We start from the raw sequence: 23,763 nt of genomic DNA, 5'->3' as shown, positions 1-23,763 counted from the left end.
TTCTAGGCACCAAAGTATACAACAATAATTTAGCACTGATGTGTCCATTTAATGTCAATTGGATGTTAAATAGTTTTCCATTCAGCATTTTCTGGGCCCATTCTTTCTTCCAGTGAAATGAGCTGCAAAACTCTCTGTGAATGAAGTAGGGGCAAGATCACATCCCCTGTAATAAAAAAAACCAAACAAATTGTTAATGGTGGAATGCTTTATAACGTGTGTACTTACTTTAACCCTAAACTCATTCTAACAGCAAAATCTGTCTTCTGTCTTTGTGAAATAAAAATCTGAAGTGTTCTAAAAATCTGTTTGTTACTGGTATTGCTTAACTGAGCAGGAATATTTTTTAAAAAAGAAAAAGAGCAACTGAATGGCTCACTAGTTGTTAATGAAACAGGTGTCCAGTTCAAATGCAGCCCAAGGAAACTTTTTATCATCTGATGACTGCTTATGTAAAATGCATTTGGTGATTTACCAGGTTCCCAATGGCTACAGCACAGCAACCACAATAAGAGCTGGCATGAATTGGCTCCTTTGTTATCAGCCTCATCTGAAAGGCCAATGACTGACTGAGCTCGGGAAATCCCTTAGCCTTAGAAGTGGATCTTCCAGAAGATGGTTGAGGAACATTGGTAGCACAGTGTGGGGAAACTTAGACTACTGCTGCTCATGCTGTATCATTTCTGTTGATAAACAGAGGGCTTTGGTCTCAGGGGTTCCCAATCTAGCACTTCGATCAAACACTAAAATCACACTTAAAATATCCAACAAATGTTCAGCTTTGCTAAAGTAACAAGTACCTGAGAATATTGTCTAGTTGATGAAATTCTTCCAAAATTCATTATAACATGCATCACTCCTCATTATGGTAAACCATAAAATTTGTTAATATATTAGTGTCATGGTGATGATATTATAGTAGAGGTTGTGTATATGTAGAGTACATAAGAAGTTGAGTGGCAGTTGTGTTATTTTTTTTAACCTCCAGTGAAAGTTGTTAGGGTTTCTTTTTAGCAACTCTTATTTTGTGAGACTCAGAATTTGACCAGTGGAGATTTGAGGCCAAAATTTAGCATGCTGTTTTAAAAAATTATTATAGTGATAAACTTGGTTTAAATTGGTTTGGTCAATGTTAATTTATAGGCAGCAAAACAAAATAAAAAACCATCACCGCATAGCAAAAAATGCAACCAACCAAACAATAACAGCAGGAGCAAAGGTAGGGGGTAGTGTGGCTGTAGATTCTTTTTTACAGTCCTGTAACTAAAAATGTATTTCTTTATCAACTAAAATTGTACAGGCCTTTAATGCTTAATATGAATCCTGGTACACTGAAATACTTCAGAATTCATAAATGAGAATGACTGAGCTATTTGAGTTTGAAAAGTGATCACTATTTATGCACAATAACACCTTTCAACCAAGATTCATGAGATTTTTTTGTTTTTGTTAATGGACAGTAAACGCTAACGTAAGTCTAAAAAACTGACACAAGAGGGAACTTTGTAGAAAAATACTTCGCCTCTTTGGTTGCAAATCTCCTAACTTTTTAGTTCTGACAGAGAAGGGAGTTTCCAGTACACTCTGGGGGCCTCAGCACTAGGGTCAACAGTGAGAGTCTTGGGTCCCACTAACTAACCACAGTTAATGGAGGAAGAAGTCGGTCACCAAACAGACCTTGCTGAAAGAAGGGGGGATAACGGTCTGTCAGTCTTTGCCACTGTCCTACCTGAGTGAAGAGGTTTTGTTGCTGCCTCTGGAAGAGAGAATAACAGATCAAGATAGGGAAGAGCAGAGGCCTGTTGAGTGGGATGGAGGGAGCTCTTGCTCTCTAGGACAGTGCTAGTTTGTACAGGATTGGAATTTCAAGCAAGTTTCCAGCGTTTCAAAATCAAACTGATTCTCCCATCCTTTTAATGTTTACCCATAAATAGAGATATCTCAGTTTACTGGCCTTGAGGACACAGTGGAAGGCCCATGAATGGGATGGAACATCCTTTGTTATGAGATTTTTGTTTGTTCTGCTTTGCTTTGTTGGGTTTTTGGGGGAGGAAAGGAGGGTGGGGTTGCCTCTGAGAAGAGACAGATTTGTGTGTATGGTTTTTATATTCGGAGTTGGACATGCCCCTGGACTTATGTGGAAGAGCCCGTTTAATACATCTAACTAATAACTTAAAAAAATAGCGATACCATTGCTTTGCTGAACTGAGTTTCACATATGTTCAGCTGTCATCTTGGGGGACCAGATACATTTTTAAGGGTGGGGTTCAGGAGATTGTTTTGAAACGAACTGTTAGCTTTTAAGTCTGCAAGAGGTCATCTTGGCTTGTCAGTGTCCTGTTAATTTAATGTAATTTTCATTCATATTCCCACATGTCATATTACATCATTCTTACTCCCATCTTTGTGTGTTTCATGGAACATCTGCATTTTTGGATACTGTACAATCTCAAGCACACTCTCAGTGCTAAACAAATAATACTATTAATACGCATACCAATAATCATAGTCTTACGTTTGTCTAAATCTTCAGCCCTCCTTTCCCCTAGAAGTGTACAAATTAACAAAAACAAAATTTAGAAAGAAAGAAATGTGCATGTAGGTTGATTAGCTTATTTGATTTTTTAAAAACAAATCGGGGGGGGGGGTGAACTGCATTTTCTGTGTGTGGTGGTTTCTTGAGTTTTATTAAGATGATTCATTTCTATTCAGATCCCAAGACCCCTACTTTGCGTCTGTTGCATAATATATTCTTCTTGCTTTTATTGAAATAAGCTTAATAACATCAAACTCGGATTAAGTTTTAAGTCTCATGAAAGGCAAGTAGCCATGTAAACATAAAATTCCCAGTTGAATATAATAATGTATATGCATTCCATTAGATTATAAGAATGTAATTGAAAGCAGAATAAAAATGCTTTTCTATTCTGGCCGTCTTTTGCAGACTTTTATGGGTTTATCCATTATATTGAAAGGTAGATTTCTGCTGGATTCTTAAATTTTCTTTCTCACTACATATAAGAAACTACGCTTGTATAGCAAAGAATCTGACTTGAACAGTTCCCTTGTCCCTTCAAAAGGCAAAACTTAAAAAGAAGTTGTGAATTTATATGGATTCAGAGCATAATGTCTCAGATTAGACTTAAGTGAATGAGCACCAAACCTCAGTATTGCACCTGCCTCTACTAGGTGCAGCAGAAGAAAATGGTTGTCTTGTGCATGGTCACTAGCACTTTCCTGTCCAAAGAAGTGTTGTTTCTTCAGATCACGTAAGTAGTATGGAATACACCATGGTGGAATCTATCAGAGCTAAAGGACTATTTATTTATTTATTCATTCTTTTTTTTTTTTTTAATTTTTAAGATAATTTGGTTCCCATCGGTGTGACAGTATCAGACTGATATCACGAGTTACTGAAGATCTGTATCTACAAAAGAGATACAGTTTCTCCTCACTACCTCCATCAAGGTACCTCAGTCTTGATCTAGAGGGAGCACAGCATCCAGGCCCATTCTGTACTAAAGGCATATCTATTCAGAGATCTAGTGAACGGCAAGTTGGGATATGTATCTACAGCCTACAAGGCTGCCATGTACTATGTGGCCATGAGGACCCTGCTACTGTGAATTAAAAGTTCCATAGTGTGATTGGACATACCACTATTCGTAACAGGATGCAGGATTTCAGTAACTTTTGATGTCACTCTGATACTGTAACTGTCATGAGAGCTAAAAGTTAGAAACAGTAGGTCAAAGCGCACTATGGAACTTTTAGTGCATGGCAGGCTAGTGCACTGTAGATTCATAGCCTGGCTTGCCCTGTACAAAGTCTCTGCAGTGACAAGCCCTTAACCTCTCTTCTAACACGGTCAACAAGTGTTCTAGTGGTATTTATGTGATCTGGACACAGGACTACCATCTAATTCAGTGTAGGCCACTGCAAGCAGATGGCATTTACTTTTATCACGTCCACCCAGAGACAGGTGAAAGTTTCTATATCCTCTGATCCAATCCCCTTCTCAGTTTTCATTCCTTCCTCCTCCTCTGCTTGAGTTCTGCACGCCCTTCTGCTCCTCTGGCTTGACCATTCTTCTCACCTTCCCAACCATTTCTTTGTCCCCCTTTGCATAGTCGAAACCCTCAACTGACAAAACATTTAATACATGAAAAAATCCACAAGATGCATTAAGACCACCAAAGTCAGTTCATGATTCTGTATTTGTACCCGTTGTCCTCCTGGCCCTTGCTGCTCCTTGTCTTTGTGTTTTGTACCCCACTTAGATTGTGAACTCTTCAGGATAGGGACCTGTCTTTTTGGTGTTTTAATAACACACTTCGCACAGTTTGGGTGCTGTGAAACAAACAACAATCAGATATAACACAAGAAGCTACCAAATGAGGAATCAGTTGGATGGGACTACTCATGGTGGTAAGCCCTGTGTCTGGTAGTGTTTCCAGGATCAGGTCCTGAGATTATAAAATCTACTGGGATTTGCTGCTGCTTTGGCTACAAAGGGTCATTCATATTTACGGCACTGTAATATTCAAATAACAAAATTACTGCCAATCCCCTGATTCAACCTTATACCCAAACTGAAACCATTTTAGGAAAATAAAAGGGCCTCAGAAAGAAGGTGGTATTTTTGTTCTGGCTTTCAAGGTGGTGCTCTGTTCTGAACAGTTTGATTCTCTCATAGCAGAAGAGTACATGCAGTATCGCTTTCCACTGTTGGCAAAGGAAGCTTTAGGTTTGATATACCTAGGATATAGACAAAATTCATTAATATTAATTATCTTTAAAAATAATGTCTGTGATAGTATTTGAAGCTTGGGGAATTTAATCCCTATAATAGACTTAATGAACACAGCATCTGATGGTAAAATTAATCGTGCAATCATATGATTGCATATGTGTCTGGACAATTAAGACTTTCTGATGCCTAATGAAAAAGCTTGCAGTACATTCAGTTTGGAGAAATTTTTCCCTAAATATTATATATTTGCTGATTTCTGTTTCCATAATTTTTATTAGTAGGGACATTTGCATGAATAAAGAGCTTTCATCCTTAGCGTATCTCCTGTCTATTTCGTACCAAAAGTCATAATACTATTTATCATTATTGTTACTTACTGTATGGAAATTCTGCGTATTATTATTGGTTCAGTTTTATTTAATTTTGCTGTTGAAACAAATCAAACCATTTGGACTAAAGATTTCAGCACCAAACTAGTAACAAGCCACCCCTTGCCTATTTAAAAAGAGTCTCTTCAAAAAGTGCTTTGGGTTTTATTAATGTAAAGAATGTAAAAAAAAAAGGACGATGGAGTGGCTAGAGCACTAGGCTTCAGACTTGGAAGCCAGAATTTGATTCCGTGCTCTGCCACAGTCTTTTTGTGTGACTGGGCAAGTCACTGAGCCGCTCTGTGTCTCTGTTCCCCATTTGTAGAATGTGTATGATAGTACTGCCCTAACTCACTGGGGGTGGTTGTGAAGATAAAAATTGTGAGGCACTCAGATACTATGGTACCTGGGGCCACATAATTACCGAAAGTAGATAAAAATAAGGGCAGGAATTCCTGGCCCCTTGAAGTCAATGGATGTTTTGCTATTAATTTCAATAGAGCCAGGATTCCAATTAAGGTTTGAAATATCATTCTGCTTCCTGTGCATTTAATAATCTTATATGACTGTTATACTGACAATCACTAACATGTTGCTTTATTGTTTTGCCATTCAACTTTGGATGTCTGATTATTTGAGAAGTAAAACGAAATTATTTTAAAGGGGAACTGGTTAGGAGCAGGGAAGAGAAGAGAACATTCTGACAGTAGAGAACAGTATCTTTGTGGATTTATTTTTACTAACAAGCAAAGAGTAAATTAAGTAGAACAGTCCTGCTTTCTAGAAATACAACTTAAATAATTATTTAACCCATTAATCAACATTTTAGCTAATTTTCTTGATGATATGCGTGATTCTCACAGTATTTCAGCCACCAGTGGCAGCCTGTCAGATGCTTTTAAGTGACTGAGCGATCCTTCAGATCTTACAACTAGTACAGTGTCAGCTGGCTAGAGAAGAAAGCCAAATAGATCTGAAGCAGTAACCAGGAAAAAACAAAAAGAAAAGGAGTACTTGTGGCACCTTAGAGACTAACAAATTTATTTGAGCATAAGCTTTCGTGGGCTACAGCTCACTTCATTGGATGCATTCAGTGGAAAATACAGTGGGGAGATTTATATACATAGAGAACATGAAACAGTGGGTGTTACCATACACACTGTAACGAGAGTGATCACTTAAGGTGAGCTATTACAAGCATGGGGGTGGAGAAGGGGAACCTTTTGCAGTGATAATCAAGGTGCCCATTTCCAGCAGTTGACAAGAATGTCTGAGGAACCGTGTGTGTGGGGGGGGGGAAATAAACACGGGAAAATAGTTTTACTTTGTGTAATGACCCATCCACTCCCAGTCTCTATTCAAGCCTAAATTAATTGTATCCTGTTTGCAAATTAATTCCAATTCAGCAGTCTCTCGTTGGAGTCTGTTTTTGAAGTCTTTTTTGTTGAAGAATTGCAACTTTTAGGTCTGTAATCAAGTGACCAAAGAGATTGAAGTGTTCTCCGACTGGTTTTTGAATGTTATAATTCTTGACATCTGATTTGTGTCCATTTATTCTTTTACGTAGAGACTGTCCAGTTTGGCCAGTGTACATGGCAGAGGGGCATTGCTGGCACATGATGGCATATATCACATTGGTAGATGTGCAGGTGAACGAGCCTCTGATAGTGTGGCTGATGTGATTAGGCCCTATGATGGTGTCCCCTGAATAGATATGTGGATACAGTTGGCAACGGGCTTTGTTGCAAGGATAGGTTCCTGGGTTAGTGTTTTTGTTGTGTGGTGTGTGGTTGCTGGTGAGTATTTGCTTCAGGTTGGGGGGCTGTCTGTAAGCAAGGAGTGGCCTGTCTCCCAAGATCTGTGAGAGTGATGGGTCGTCCTTCAGGATAGGTTGTAGATCCTTGATGATGCATTGGAGAGGTTTTAGTTGGGGGCTGAAGGTGATAACATTCAAAAACCAGTCGGAGAACACTTCAGTCTCTTTGGTCACTCGATTACAGACCTAAAAGTGGCAATTCTTCAACAAAAAACTTCAAAAACAGACTCCAACGAGAGACTGCTGAATTGGAATTAATTTGCAAACTGGATACAATTAATTTAGGCTTGAATAAAGACTGGAAGTGGATGGGTCATTACACAAAGTAAAACTATTTCCCCATGTTTATTTCCCCCACCCCCACCCCCCACTGTTCCTCAGACATTCTTGTCAACTGCTGGAAATGGCCCACCTTGATAATCACTACAAAAGGTTCTCTCCCCGCCCCCTGCTCTCCTGCTGTTAATAGCTCACCTTAAGTGATCACTCTCGTTACAGTGTGTATTGTAACACCCATTGTTTCATGTTCTCTATGTATATAAATCTCTCCACTGTATTTTCCACTGAATGCATCCGATGAAGGGAGCTGTAGCTCACGAAATCTTATGCTCAAATAAATTTGTTAGTCTCTAAGGTGCCACAAGTACTCCTTTTATTTTTGCGAATACAGACTAACACGGCTGCTACTCTGAAACCCAGCAAAAAACAGTAACTCAAACAGCACTGTCATTGCAGTAACAAACAGGCAAATAGTACTGAAACTATGGACTAGTTCCTCATTGAAGGTAATGGCGCTACTTTGATTCGTGGCAGGCTGGGTTACTTGTTCCATTCATCTAGCAATAAATACCTTACAGAAAGCCATAACTACTTCTATAGACTCATGAAATGGAAGATTTTGATCATCTATTCCATTTTCCTTCCAGCATGGGATTGTTCCTTGCAGTATATAGTTGATCCTAAAATCCTTGTGAACACAACTCTCCTAGACTCCCAATGGGAGATGGGCACCCGGAGGGCTGGCAGGTTAGCCCCTGTGTATTCTAGTGGTTGTGTTCAATCTATTTATTATTTGTAATTTAATGTTTGATTTTAATAAGAGGAAAAAATAGATGCTCTAGTTTAGTCTCTCTTAGGCCTTGATGCTGCAGTTGGATCCATTTAGCCAGCAGCTTTTTCCTGTGCTGGCCTAATTTACTTTACTAATGCTACCTTGGTTTATACTTCAGCTTTATTAAAAAAAAAAAGTCATTGTTTTGAGGAAGGCTTTCATAAAGTGAAAGTTGTCATAACTACTTCTGAGTCTTCAGCAACATAATCAGCTCGGATTGATCTTGGGTGCAAAGGCAGCAAAACAGAATGCATGCAGGGGGACACTTTCACACTTGCTCAGAGGCCCTCTGTCGTCAGTTGTGCTTCACATGGGTTCAGATGTCTATCTGCCTGGATACAATTGCAGGTTCAGGGCCAAAGCCACCTGACCATGGAGATAGAGGTGGGGAAGTAACAGGAAAGAGAAACAAGAACTTGGAGTTATCCATGTTTGTTAAAACTTTTCTGTGAAAAGATGGAAGTAAATGTATCCTTGACAAAAGAGTAGTTTTCTGTTATCTTGTCACTTACTGCTCTGGAGTTCTATATACCATACATAATGTATTCAAAAGGGCAGAATCTATCTCTGATGTAAGTGAGCACAGCGGATATTGACTACAATAGGTGTATCCACTTAAGCCAGGGCTGAATTTGCTATAATCTCTTGATGCAGTTGTTGACAGAATGAAGCTGAGTCCATCAGTCCACCTCAGTTTCATTGCATCAGCTCAAAATGGATCTACCTAAATTATTTTAATTTATCCTTTAATTCTTCTTATTATTTATTGTACAGTGCATAATAACACAAATTACAGTGCAAATACAATCCAACTTTCTAATGGCATTTTCTTTCTTCTTCTGGTTAGAGCCTCTGTGTGTTCACACCTCCGGGAGCTAAGGAAGGACAACCACAGCTCATTCCTGCAGGGCCCATTGCACTTGGCACCACAATATCTGCATATGTAGCCAAATATAGAAAAACTTTGTTAGTAGAAGACATTCTGGGGGTAAATTACTTTCTCTTTTTAAAGAGATGCATGCATCTTTTTTTTCCCCAAAAAATGTATTATTGTTGAAATGTAAACTGGATTATTCATACAGTAAATAATTTACATTGCTACTTGTAGTGTCTGACCAGAAGCATGAATTCTCTATGTCTGGATTGGTTTAATAAAAACTCATCCCTGTATAATTTTTTTTTAACTTTTACAAAGTTATACATTTTTTTAAAAATAACTTTTTTTCTGCCAGAGAAGGGAAATAACACTACTGTGCACTAAAAATCCATGGGAGAAAAAAGCATGATCAACCAAAATTCCCTTCCTAGCCCTCAGAACAGGCAGTATGCCAAGCCCAAATGCTAGTGACTGACACTCTATTAACTTGCACATAGTCAACCAAATTTTGATTTAATACATGACACTACTTGACTGCATTACTTGAAAATTTTCTCAGTAGTTTTCAGTGAATACCTTAATGTTTTATATATGTATCTTTCATATTCATAATCAAATTCTAGAGTTTTTGCGGGGGAAAATGTATGAATAATATCTTCCGGTTTACACTCTCACCAGAGCACCAGTATAGCATGGCAGCTTTTCTCTTTATAGATCTTTATTTGCAAAGATTGTGCATATCCATATGTGCCGAGTCATTCACCTTCATCTCAGAAGAAATCTTTTCAGCGTAGTCTGTGTTCTTCTAGAATTCAGGCTCTCCATCTCAGCAGAGAGTGAGCAGTGTTACAGTGTCCTGTGGGTTGGATTTGGGAAAAATGCAAGGGCTGCTTCCACCTGGCCTGTTTTCCTCTCCTCCCAGACCTCTTATTCTTGTTTGCTTTTCTACAAGGTGGTTATTGACCAGGATGAATGGGTTCCAGAGGCTTTGGGAGTGTTTCAACAAGGGGAAGCAGCAGGCCCTTGTACACTGACTTGCCAGATCCCTCTCCATGCAAGCAGGCACTAAAAGAGTCTGCCAGTGGAAGTAGGATCCTCCTGTTATGTTGCTTCCTGACAGTCTGAAGTTCTTCACATTCTCCTTCCTTTGGGGTTGCCTGAGGGAGGGACTATTTACCATTGGTTTGAGCGACGATTGCTTTCAGGCCATGGGTTACATTCAGATTGACCCTCACTGTCATGCTCAAAGGGAAAATGATCACCTTATTTGGGGTGAGGAAGGCATTTTTTTCCACTACAGCAGATTGGCCAAGCTAGGAGGGGTGTTCTCCTTTCCCTGGAGCACACTGCAGGGATCATCTGTTGAGAGTAGAGGATTAAAGAGTTAGTGCTCAAGAGTGTGGGCCCACAGTTACACCTCGAGATTAGTTACAACCCCAGTAAAAAATAGCTTATGGGCAATTTTCCTATTCATGATAAGTTCCCTTTCCTGGGGCATTTGATCTGTAAAGCCTGGGGCATATCTTATTAATGGCACAACTTGATAGACTGGATCCCTTTGTGGTAGCATTTCCTCGTCATGACATTCTTTCCTGTAATTTTTGCCCAAGTTTGAGAACAGGTATAGTAAGGATGGGTGGTAAAGCACAATAGGATATGGGGAAGAGCCTTTCTGTCTTGCATAGGTGTAACTTTTGTCCTCAGTATTGGGATAGTTTGGGAATTGTTAGTGCAGATTTGTGTCTCCATGGGGCCTTTGGCACCGGTGAGTGCCTCAGGCTTTGATTACTTACTCCCGCAGAGGCTATTGCCTGCTTGGTAACCCTGTGGTTTGAGTTGCTGCAATTCAATTCAGAGGCTACGTCTACACTACTGCGGGATCGACGCTGCTGCAATCGATGCACATGGGGTCCATTTAGCGGGTCTAGTGAAGAGTGCTCGCCTGTTGATCCAGTACGGTGTAGACACTGCAGTAAGTCTACCTAAGCTACGTCAACTCCAGCTACATTATTCACATAGCTGAAATAGAGTAACTTAGGTTGACTTACCACAGTAGTGTAGACACAGCACAGTTGCCAGTGTATTTAGTTTTCTTTCTGCCATTGTACAGACTAGTCTCAGCAATAAAGTACTATTTCTGCTGAGAGTGAGGTTAAAAGAGATGTACTTTAAAAATAAATACAAAGCTTGCATCTGATACCATAACTCACTCTAACTTTGGATAAGGTCATTTATATTTGTAAAATAACCATGGAGAGACATTTCTGATTGAGTTCTTGAACGTGAAGGGTGTAGCTGTTTGTGCTAAGTGGTTCAGCCAGCCGAGAGAGAAATGTTGATTTATTTTTTATATTAATGTTATAATATTTACATTTGATGAAACATTGCTTGCACTTTTTAGGATGAACGATTTCCCAAAGGTACTGGACTGGAATCAGGGACTCGTATCCAATCTGTTCTTTGTTTACCGATTGTCACTGCAATTGGTGATTTGATTGGTATCCTGGAGCTTTATCGGCATTGGGGCAAAGAAGCCTTCCATCTCAGTCACCAGGAGGTAAGGCCTAAAATTCTGTAGCTGGTTTTCTTTTTAAATTTCCCCCTTCAAGATGGTGCCAGCTACTTCTGACTCCAGACTTCTCCTTTTTTTTCCTCATTTTGTTTTGATATTTTTTGTAATTGAGTTATGTACTTGGAGAGTGGGCCTTATAAGGCTGGTTGATTCTCATTGGTATTCTGAGTGGGAAGTGGTAAAGATTCATTTCATACACACAACATTTTCTAATTGTTTTGTTCCATCTTGTGGGAATAATTGAAAGCATGTTGTTATCAATTGTTTATTGATTATGAATTTTAAAATAATAGATGTTGTCAGCACCTTAATGGAAGGGTGGATCAATGAAAGCTTAGGCTATTACAAGTACATGAACTAGTGTTACAGAATGAAATTGCTTCTGTTTAAAAGGACATTACCAAGTTACACAGAGCTCAATTTAAACCTTTCGGTAAAGCTATATTTTGCAATATGGGTAGGTAGTGTTTCTACACTGGTCAACTTTTTCAAAGCATTTATTCTTCGAGTACGGTGCTCCCCTTCAAGTGTGCACCTGTTTCATGCACCTTTGATCAGAGATGTTTGGTAGCAGTGCCTGTTCAGGGTGTTCCCCCACTCTCCTTTTGGGAGGCTTTCACTCCAGGTGAAGGCGGTATACCAGGATCACCAAGATTCATGTGTTGCTTCACCTACCAATAGGCTATCCCAGTCATCAGCAGGCATTCCTGGTGCATTCCTTATCTGGGGGCATGCACATCTCTCACAAATGCAATTTCTGCTCAGCCCTTAAGAGCTGAGGTGCAGTGCCATTAGAAGTGTGGTGGCTGAGTGATTAAGGTGCTTGACTACAATCCTGAAGGTCAGAGGTTTGAATCTTGCTTCGTCTCACACTGAAAAGCCACCTCCAGTACACCCGGGGGAAGATGAGTATTTGATCCATCGGGTTAGGGCAGCCAAAGGCAGTTGGATGTGATGCTGGCCACGTTACTCCTTTGTGTACCGTTAGCTATAAAATTGACATGCCTTAACCACATCCGTCCAGTGAGCCATTGGCTCAGGGGAACTTTGACTTAAGAGTAGGGCTAAGAAAACAGAGATTAGACTTCAATTCTTCATCAGAGAGAGCTCTCTTCACCCTGCCTCAGAGAGTTATGAGAGACCCTCTGCCCGTTCATCAGTCTCCAAGTGAGCAGAGTGCCCTTTCTACCTCGACACTGCATTCTGGGAATGCCTTTCAGAAAAGGAGTTTTACCTTTCCTCACAAAGAGCCTGTTTCAAAAAGATTTTGGTTTTCTCACAAGTTGACCATGTCCAAGCCCTCAGGTTCTGGGCTGGATACCATCTGAGGCTCCATGCTCCTCCTGTACCAACCAATAGTGCTTGAGTTCCTCTAGGAGCCATGATTCTAAATGTGCATTGGTACTTAAACCATTTTGGGTACCATCAAAATGCAAGCAGGGCAGCAGAGAGAAGCAGCTTGCTTCCAGCAAGATGGTACCGATGGACCTTCCTCCACAACCTCTGGTACCTAGCACCATGACTCCTTCAGTCTAAGAAGCCAACTCAGACCACACACTCTTTGAGGCAATGAACATTGTTGGTACTCATGATTTCCACTGCAACAGACTCTTCTGGGTAGACTCCTCTCTCGGTACCATTAACCCACACAGTCTTGCAGGAGTTTAGGTATTCTAGCTACCTGTTAGTTTCAGATGATCCAGAGTCTCCCCTCCCCTGATGAGTACTGAGCATTTATTGGTGACACAGTCACTGGAATTACATGTCTCCCTGGGACCACCTGACTCTCCACTTGAACTTGGAGCTTATAAGATCAGGTTACTGCATTCATTTGACCTACATCTCCAACCCCACCCCTTTTCCCTGTCCATTTTCAAGGATCCCTCTCACAAATACTTGAGACAGGAAATCACTTTCCTTCTATGCTTCGGAGCCATAGAACCAGTTCCTGCTCAGCACAGGGAGAAGGGATTTTACTCCAAGTATTTTCTGGTCCCATAGAAGAGTGGAGACCTATTCTAGATCTAAGACTTAATAACATCTTAGTGAAAGCACAGAAATTCAGGATGGGGACCCTTGCAGCTAAAAAGTCCATCGTTGGATCTAGGTTTTTGGTCCTCAACCTTCGGGATGCATATTTTCATATCACGATTCACCCATCTCACAAAGAGATTCCTTCGGGTTCTGGTCAGCTGAGACCACTTCCAATGTTGGGTACTTCCATTTGGCCTTTTCTCTGCTCCAAGAATATTTTCAAAGATATTGGCAATGGTTACCATCTGTCTGTGTCGGAGGGTGATGATAGTTTTCCATACCTCAACAATTGGCTGGTCTTTCTGTGAGGTTCTTTCCACCATGAAGATAGCTTTGTCCCTGTTCCTCAGACAAGATCTCCGGGTCAATGTAGAAAAGTCCACTTAGACCTCTGTACAAAGGATAGAATTCTTAGGCGCCTCCTTAGACACAGTAGCAGCCAGAGCTTACCTCCTCATGGACCCATTTCGACTCATTCAAACCACATTGCAAAGATTCAAATAAGCCCCCAGACTTTGACAAGAAATTGTCTTCAGCTTCTGGGACATACAAAAGTACAAGCTGCCATAACATGTCATACAAGGTGATGCCTTTTCTTCTTCCAGTTTATATGCTGACCAAACAGTCTGAAGAACCTTCACAATGTCTGTGCCAGTGTACCCTTTATCCAGCCAGCTACAACCATCACCATAAAGATAGATTTAACTTTGTTGTTGGATTGGGGGGCTCATCTAGGGACATATACTATTCAGGGCCGATGGTCTGCCCAAGAAGGTCGTTTACACATCAACCTTCTGGAGCTGAGGGCAGTCAGGAATCAGAGACAAATCTGTTAAAACATGACAGACAGCATAGCTTGCATGTTTTACGTCAACCAACAACGGTTGGCAAGATCCCCTTTTCTTTGTGCCGAAGCAAAAAAGCTATGGAACTACAGTTACTACATAGGGTGAGTAACCTCACCTTCCCTAGAATAACTTCAGCAGTTAATAAAACCACACTTCTTGTAGGTCTTACACATATTTTGTTCTGTACAAAGCTGTGTATGTATTGGACAATTTGTTTACATTTGGGACCTACTTTAAACTAATTGCTACATTTCCAATAATTCAGTAGCTTTTTGTTTAAGAAATAAATAATGCTGCATAAAATGTTTTCGTTCTAATCTGAGAATTTTTAAGGTAACTTGTATCCTTTTAATCTTTTTAATTTTATCTCACAAAACATCTTATGTCACAGTTATGCAGTTAAAAAAAGCTACAGTATCTTCTATAGGAAATATGTATATTAATAGAACAGCAGTTCTCAAATTTTAGGAACCCAAGGACCCCCATTTTGATGAAAAATTTTTCGGGGACCCCCAGCTCAGCCCTTACCCCTCCCCCTCTGTTGAGGCCACGCCCCTGCTCCGCCCCTTCCCTGAGGCTCTGCTCACTGCATCCCCCCTCCCTCTGTCGCTCGCTCTTCCCCACCTCTCTCACTTTCACTAGGCCGGGGCAGGGGTTTGGGGTGCAGGAGTTGATGCAGGGTGTGAGCTCTGGGAGAGAGCTTGGGTGCAGGAGGCGCTGGGAGGACTGGAGAGGAGTTGATCAGCAGGGCCCGCGAACCCCCTGGGGTATGCTCGGGGGAACCCCAGTGGTCTGTACACCCCAGTTTGAGAAACGCTGTAATAGAGTATATAACAGTAGACTTTTTACAGTTCTGTTTGTTCCCAGCAAAACCTGTGTGCTTTAAGGACAGGAGATTATGCCTGGTAGCACATCTTATTTAAACTTAGCTAACTACAAATTACATGACATTTGTTGAAATGTTGTACAGAAACTGACATATTTTAAACAGAAGTCTTGTTTTAGTAATCATATCTGATTCTTCTGCAGCACAAATGGCAATGAAGAAAGCAGTGCCTGTCCACAAACAGAGATTTTCCCTTAGAAATATTGGTGGTTTAATGGATTGGTCCTCATAAAGAATATTTTGTTGTCACAAGAATCTTTCATTGTGTGGCAGAAACATTTTAACAATGTATGAAATGTAGTTTTTAAAGCCCCTCTTGAGTTCTTGGAAGGGCTGCTTCTGTCTTGTGTTTGCTGGGGTGAATCTTTCATGCTGCGTCTGGAGAGCACAGCTCTGTGAGCCTCCCAATGGCACAAAACAAATGAGAAGTATTAAACACTTCCTGTGTGTGACCTGAATACTCTTTTAGAACAATGAACCACTGGTAGTCCTGTTACACCTTTCATAAATTCATTGTCTGTCCTCCCTCCCCCGCAAAATATAGTTCTCTGTCTATGATCTAAAACATCTCAGCAGGTGAAGTATTAGGATATTCAAAGACATTTAGCAGCTGGATCAAAAAACAAAGTATTATAGAGCTGGTTTGAAATTTACTGGACTTCCTCAAAGTTGGTTTCTTATATTTTGTTTCAGGTTGCAACAGCAAATCTTGCATGGGCCTCGGTAGCAATACATCAAGTACAGGTAGGTCTGAATTCATTGACTCATAGGGACCATTGTGATCATCTAATCTGATCTCATGCATAATACAGGCCATAGGATAGCCCTGAATTAATTCCTGTTTGAACTAGAGCAAAGCCCAGATTTTAAAGGTATTTAGGCGTTGCTGCGCTCAGCTTTGCAACACCTGATTTAGGAGCCTAAAACTTATATTCAAAAGGGATTAAGGCACTTAGGAGCTTAAATCACATTGTCCTCTGGATTAAGTGCCTAAATCCATTTTGAAAATGAGACGTAGGCTCTTAAGTCAGTTAGGCATTGCAAGTACAGCAACGCCTAAATTCCTTTAAAAGTCTGAGCCCATAACTTGGAAAAATATCTAATCTTGATTTAAAAGTTGGCAGTGATGGAGATTCCACCAGTACCACTGGTAAATTGTTCCAATGGCTAATTGTCCTCGCTTTTAAAAATGTGTGCCTTATTCCAGTCTGAATTTTTTTTTTCAACTTCATCCATTGGATCATGTTGTACCTTTGTCTGTTATACTCAAAAAACGATTATCAAATTTTGTTCTCCAGAGATTGTGATCAAGTCATCCCTTAGCCTAATTGTTAATTGTTTCATAGCACTTTTAAGGAACCATAGAGTAAATCTAAGTAGAAACTGTGGGTCTCATTCTTCACATTTTGTGTAGTTATTTACATCCACTTTGCACATGTATAAAGCATTATCAGATTTGAATGGTATTTTATGATCTAAAAGGTACAGAGTGGTAAAGGCCCGTTTTCTTTATTCTTTCTGCAAAGCTCCATGCACATTATAGGAGTAAAATTCTTTTGTCAACTAATATGAAATGAATATGAAATCTGGTGAAGTAGCAATGGGGTTCAAAGTCCTCACTTCATCTAGCAATATTTTCCTTTCCCTGCACTGTTAATTGTATTCGGTCTCTGTAATCCTGTTGACTTCCCCAAAGAAAGAACATGGGGAAGGGGAATCTAGCAATTCTGCTTCACTTCACTCATTAGGTGCCTTTATGGGCTACTTTTGGCAAGCTGAGAGAAGTGATGAAAGAACAGGATAAGGGATAAAGGAAACAAACGCTATTAGCATTCCCAGCAAGGCTGTAGAATTTGTTATGGAAGTGCAGTAGTTAAGTTGATTTCATAGCAAGACCCAAAGATGCCAGTTAATGGCACCTCAAATTTTACGCACTGAACAATAGGCAGTATTTTTTTTAGCAGAGATGGAGAAATGTATTGCTCATCCATGTTAACATATCCACAGCTGTGCAAAAAGATATTTAAACTTGAAGCCCGACATACAAACCTGTATTAGCTTTTTGGTACATTTTACACGTGTTGTTATATGTAGTTGCTTACACTTGTTTGTTTATATACAGATTAGACCAATAAAATGTTTGTCCTACAGTTTCATTATGAGTCCAGTGCTCTCCTGGAATAAGCAACAATGTATAATGTGTTTCCCTCAGGTGTGCAGGGGTCTTGCCAAACAGACTGAACTGAATGATTTCCTGCTTGACGTATCAAAGTAAGTGTGATTTGCAACAAGCCGGTTTCAACTGAACGATTGCTTCTGTGACAGGCTCCTTTTTTGATAAGTGAAAGTTACTAATTCATATTTTTCCTTGGCAATTTGTATGTTTGTGCTTCCCTTCCATTTTCCCTGTTTGGTTATGGGTTTCCTCTATCTGCATTTGCTCTTTTTTCAATGCTGCTTAAGGCTTTCTGTTGTACAATACAAGTCTTGTAAAGTCCCAATTTTATTCATTATTCATGTGATAAATATTTGTATTTTTGATTCAAGGTCACTTACTGTGTTTTAGTGTGACTTCTGATCATTACACTTCAAATATAAGACATTTTACCACGTATCTACTGTTTTGTAGAAATATGTGAAGTTGCTAATGTTTAGGATATAACTGGAGTTGGCAAACGCCCATAGGCATTCTTTTACATCATTATTAGAATTTTTGCATTTGGAGTCCATTGTTTCCCTATAATTCAGCTATGCATTTAATTGGGAAAATAGGAAAAGAAATAATAAACACAAGTAACATGTTAATGTGGCTGTTAAAATCATAGTTGGCATTTACTGTGTTCCACAGGCTGGCTGGGTGGGGTGTGAAGAAGTACTTCCTTATATTTGTTTTAAATCTGCTGTCTAGTAATTTCATTTGGTGATCCATGGTTCTTATAAAGGTGTAAATAATGCTTCCTTATTCACTTTCTCCACACCATTCATGATTCTACAGACCTCTGTCATATTCCCCCCTTAAGTTGTCTCTTCTCTAAGATGAACAGTCTCAGACTTTTTAATCTCTCTTCATATGGAATCTGTTCCATACCCCTAATTATTTTTTGTTGCCTTTCTGTACCTTTTCCAGTTCTAATATATCTTTTTTTGAGATGGGGTGACCAGAACTGCATGCAGTATTCAAGGTGTTGGTGTACCATCAGTTTATACAGTGGCATTATGATATTTTCTGTCTTACTATCTATCACTTTCCTAATGGTTTGTAACATTCTGTTAGCTTTTTTGACTGCCACTGCACATTGAGCGGATGATCCATGATGACTCAAAGATCTTTTTATTGAGCAGTAACAGCTAATTTAGACCCCATCATTTAGTATGTATAGTTGGGATTATGTTTTCCAATGTGCATTACTTAGCATTTATCAACATTGAATTTCATCTGCCATTTTGTTGCCCAATCATCCAGTTTTGTGAGATCCCTTTGTAACTCTTCACAGTCAGCTTTGGACTTAACTATCTTGAGTAGTTTTGTTTCATCTGCCAGCTTTGTATCTCACTGTTTACCCCTTTTTACAGATCATTTATGAATATGTTGAACAGCACAAATCCCAGTGCAGATCCTTGGGGGACACTGCTATTTACCACTTTACATTGTGAAAACTGACCATTTATTCCTACCATTTGTTGTCTATCTTTTTACCAATTACTGATCCATGAGAGGACAGTCTCTCTTATCCCATGACTACTTATTTTGCTTCAGAGCCTTTGATGTGGGACTTTGTCAGATGTTTTCTGAAAGTCCACTCTATCAGCTGGATCACCCTTGTCCACATGTTTGACACATTCAAAGAATTCTAATAGATTCATGAGGCATGATTTTCCTTTACAAAAGTCATCTTGACTCTTCCCCAACATATCGTGTTCATCAATGTGTCTGATAATTCTGTTCTTTACTATAGTTTCAACCAATTTGCCTGGTACTGAAGTCAGGCTTACCAGCCTTTTATTGCCAGATCACCTCTGGTGCCTTTTTTTTAAAATTGGTGTTACACTAGCTATCTGCCAGTCATCTGGTACAGAGGCTGATTTAAGTGATAGGTTACATACCATAGTTAAGGATCATAGAATATTAGTGTTGGAAGAGACCTCAGGAGGTCATCTAGTCCAATCCACTGCTCAAAGCAGGACCAATACCAACTCAATCATCCCAGCCAGGACTTTGTCAGGGCCTTAAAAACCTCTAAAGAAGGAGATTCCACCACCTCCTTAGGTAACCCATTCCAGTGCTTCACCACCCTCCTAGTGAAATTGGGTTTCCTAGTATCTAACTTAGACCTCCCCCACTGCAACTTGAGACCACTGCTTCTTGTTCTGTCATCTGCCACCACTGAGAACAGCCTAGCTCCATCCTCTTTGGAGCCCCCCTTCAGGTAGTTGAAGCCTGCTATCAAATCCCCCCTCACTCTTCTCTTCTGCAGACAAAATAACCCCAGTTCCCTCAGCCTCTCCTTGTAAGTCATGTTCCCCAGCACCCCTAATAATTTTTGTTGCCCTCTGCTGGACTCTCTCCAATTTGTCCACATCCCTTCTGTAGTGGGGGGACCAAAACTGGACACACTACTCCAGGTGTGACTTCACCAGTGCCAAATTGAGGGGAATAATCACTTCCCTCAATCTGCTGGCAATGCTCCTACTAATACAGCCCAATATGCTGTTGGCCTTCTTGGCCACAAGGGCACACTGCTGACTCATATCCAGCTTCTCATCCACTTTAATCCTCAGGTCCTTTTCTGCAGAACTGCTGCTTAGCCAGTTGGTCCCCAGCCTGTAGCGGTGCATGGGATTCTTCTGTCCTAAGTGCAGGACTCTGCACTTGTCCTTCTTGAATGGCATCAGATTCCTTTTGGCCCAATCTCCAAATTTGTCTAGGTCCCTCTGGACCCTATCCCTCCTATCCTCCAGCGTATCTACATCTTCCCCACAGCTTAGTGTCATCTGCAAACTTGCTGAGGATGCAATTCATCCCATCATCCAGATCATTAGTGAAGATGTTGAACAGAACCGGTCCCAGGACTGACCCCTGGGGCACTCCGCTTGATACCGGCTGCTAACTAGACATCGAGCCATTGATCACTACCTGTTGAGCCCAACGATCTAGCCAGTTTTCTGTCCACCTTACAGTCCATTCATCCAATCATACTTCTTTAACTTGCTGGCAAGAATACTGTGGGAGACCGTGTCAAAAGCTTTGCTAATGTCAAGATATATCTCATCCACCACTTTTCCCATATCCACAGAGCCAGTTATCTCATCATAGAAGTCAGTCAGGTTGGTCAGGCATGACTTGCCCTTGATGAATCCATGTTGACTGTTCCTGATCACCTTACTCTCCTCCAAGTGCTCCAAATTGGATTCCTTGAGGACCTGCTCCATGATTTGCCAGGGACTGAAGTCAGGCTGACCAGTCTGTAGTTCCCCGGGTTCTCTTTCTTCCCTTTTTTAAATATGGGCACTATATTTGCCTTTTTCCAATCCTCCGGGACCTCCCCCGATCATCACGAATTTTCAAAAATAATAGCCAATGGCTCTGCAATCACATCAGCCAACTCCCTCAGCACCCTTGGATGCATTAGATCTGGACCCATGGTCTTGTGCGTGTCCAGCTTTTCTAAATAGTCCTTAACCTGTTCTTTCACCACTGAGGGCTGCTCACCTCCTCCCCATACTGTGTTGGCCAGTGCAGCAGTCTGGGAGCTGACCTTGTCTGTGAAGACCAAGGCAAAAAAAGCATTGAGTACTTCAACTTTTTCCACATCATCTGTCACTAGGTTGCCTCCCCCATTTAGAAAGGGTCCCACACCCTTACTGAATGAAGGAGGGAGTTCTGCAATGTCATATTTGAGTTCCTTCAGAACTCTAGGTGAATATCATCTGTTCCCGGTGACTTTATAATGTTAAATGTATCAATTTGTTCTAAAACCTCCTTTACTGAAACCTTAATCTGAGACAGTTCCTCAGATTGGCACTCCTGAGCCATTCTTTTTAGGTGACAAATCTCCTTCACATCCTCTGCAGTGAAGACGGATGCAAAGAATTCATTTAGCTTCTCCACAACAGCCTTGTCTTCTTTGAGTGCTCCTTTAGCACCTCGATCATCCAGAGGTCCCGCTGATTGTTTGGCAGGTTTCCTTCTTCTGATGTATTTTAAAAAAATTGCTCTTAGTTTTTGTGTCTTTTGCTAGTTGCTCTTCAGATTCTTTTTTGGAATGTTTAATTATACTTTTATATTTCACTTGCCAGAGTTTATGCTTCTTTCTATTTTCCTCAGTAGGATTTGACTTCCAGTTTTTAAAGGATGCCTTTTTGCCTCTAACCATCTCTTTTACTCTGCTTTTTAGCCTTGGTGTCATTTTTTGGTCCTGTTACAGTTCTTTTTATTTGGAGTATCCTTTTAATTTGAGCCTCTATTATGGTGTATTTAAATGCAGCTTCCAGGCATTTCACTCTTTTGACTGTTCCTTTTAATTTCCATTAAACTAGCTTCCTCATTTTTGTGTAGTTCCCCCTTTTGAAGTTAAAAACTACTGTGCTGGGTTTCTTTGATATTTCCCCCGGCCCCCCTCCAAGAATGTTAAATTTAATTACATTATGGTTGCTGTTACCGTGTAGTTCATCTGTGTTCACCTCTTGGCCCAGATCTTGTGCTCCACTTAGCACTAAATGAAGAACTGATCTCCCCTTGTCGGTTCCAGGGCTAGCTGCTCCAAGCAACAGTCATATGTTGTCTATAAATTTTATCTCTGCATCCAATTCTGAGATGACATGTGTCTAGCAAATTTGGGGTTAGTTGAAATCCCCTATTTTATTGGGTTTTCTGTTTTTGTAGCATGTCTAATCTCCCTGAGCATTTCACAATTACTGTCATCATCCTGGTCAGGTAGTCAGTAGTGTATTCCTACTTCTGTACACTTACTTTTCAAGTATGGAATTTCTATCCATAGAGATTCTGTGATACAGTTTGATTCATTTAAGATTCTTACTATATTTGACTCTATGCTTTCTTTTACATATAGTGTCCCTCTTCCACCAGCGTGATCTACTCTGTCATTCCTATATATTTTGTACCCTGATATTACCACGTCCCATTGATTATCATCATTCCACCAAGTTTCTATGATGCCTATTATATTAATATCCTCATTTCATACCAGGCACCACCAAGTTTCTGTGATGCCTATTATATTAATATCCTCATTTCATACCAGGCACTCAAGTTCACCCATCTTAGTATTTATATTTCTTGAATTCATATACAAGCACTTATAAAATTTGTCAATATTTAGTTGTCTGCCTTCATGTGTTGTAACTGAATGGGACTCTTTTTCATTTGACTGTTTCTCTTCGGCTCCTACTTGTACTTTGTCAACTTTTATCCTCTCATGTTTACTAGTATATAGATTATCTTTTTAAATAAACCCTCCCCTAAGGGATGTCTCTCTCCAAATCATATGCTCCTCTTTCCCTTAGCCCTTAGTTTAAAAACTCCTCTGCGGCTTTTTAAAATTTACATGCCAGCTGTGTGGTTCCATTTTGGTTTAGGTGGAACCCATCCTTCCTGTATAAAATGCTCCTTTCATCAAAGATTCCAAGTTATTAATAAACCAAAACGCTTTCTCCCAACACCATCATCTCATCCATGTATTGAAACCCTACAGTTCTGTCTGTCTAGCTGGCCCTGAACATGGAACAGGAAGCATTTCACAGAATACTACTGTAGACGTCCTGGACTTCACTCTCTTACCTAGCAACCAAAATTTGGCCTCCAGGATTTCTCTCTTACCTTTCCCTATGTCACTGGTATCTACAGGTACCATGACCACCAGCTGCTCCCCAGCACTGCACATACATCTATCTAGATGTCTCCAAGTCTTCAACCTTCACACCTGGCAGGCAGTTCACCATGTGGTTCTCCTGGTCACCACAAACCCAGCTATCTGTATTTCTAATATCAGATCCCCCCATTATTATTACCTGTTTCTTCCTCATCACTAGGGTCCTATCCCTGAAGAGATATCCTGAGTGCAGGAAGATATGACATCATCTGGAAGGAGGGTCCCAAATATGGGATTGTTTCCCTCCGCTCCTTCCCTGAGACTTTTATCCTCCTTAGCAGCACAGAGGCTGTCACACTAGGTGTGGGACTGCTCTACTGTGTTTCTGAAAGTCTTCTCTGTGTACCTCTCTGTCTCCCTTAGCTTGTCAAGTTCAGTGGCTTTGGTCTCTGAGGGCCATGAGTTGCTTGTGCTGACTGCATGATACAGCACCTGCATACAAGGCAGGTATCGTACATGCTGCATTCAGTGCAATAAAGTGGATCGCCCCTACTTTGCTGCTAGACTTCTACCTGCACTATTTCTACTCTAGCAGGGATTTTTGTTTTGGTTGGTTGTTTTTTGGGGGGTTATTGGCCTAGGTTTAGAGTATGTTTGTTAGGTGTGTCT

The 23,763-nt window shown here is 40.4% G+C and overlaps 1 protein-coding gene across 3 annotated transcripts in view; it reads left to right on the top strand.

The window, feature by feature from the left end:
- PDE10A (phosphodiesterase 10A) overlaps positions 1 to 23,763 on the top strand; it is a 572,670-nt gene that overhangs the window by 495,685 nt on the left and 53,222 nt on the right. For all 3 annotated transcript variants that reach the window (XM_037895130.2, XM_043543191.1, XM_043543192.1), the window contains exons 6-9: positions 8,896 to 9,036; positions 11,327 to 11,482; positions 15,959 to 16,009; positions 17,478 to 17,536. In XM_037895130.2, the coding sequence (XP_037751058.1) occupies positions 8,896 to 9,036; positions 11,327 to 11,482; positions 15,959 to 16,009; positions 17,478 to 17,536 (407 nt within the window). The remainder of the gene's footprint in view (positions 1 to 8,895; positions 9,037 to 11,326; positions 11,483 to 15,958; positions 16,010 to 17,477; positions 17,537 to 23,763) is intronic.

The sequence above is a fragment of the Chelonia mydas genome, chromosome 3, assembly GCF_015237465.2.
Source record: "Chelonia mydas isolate rCheMyd1 chromosome 3, rCheMyd1.pri.v2, whole genome shotgun sequence".
Classification (NCBI taxonomy): Eukaryota; Metazoa; Chordata; order Testudines; family Cheloniidae; genus Chelonia; species Chelonia mydas.
This window is presented reverse-complemented; position numbering and strand designations above follow the sequence as displayed.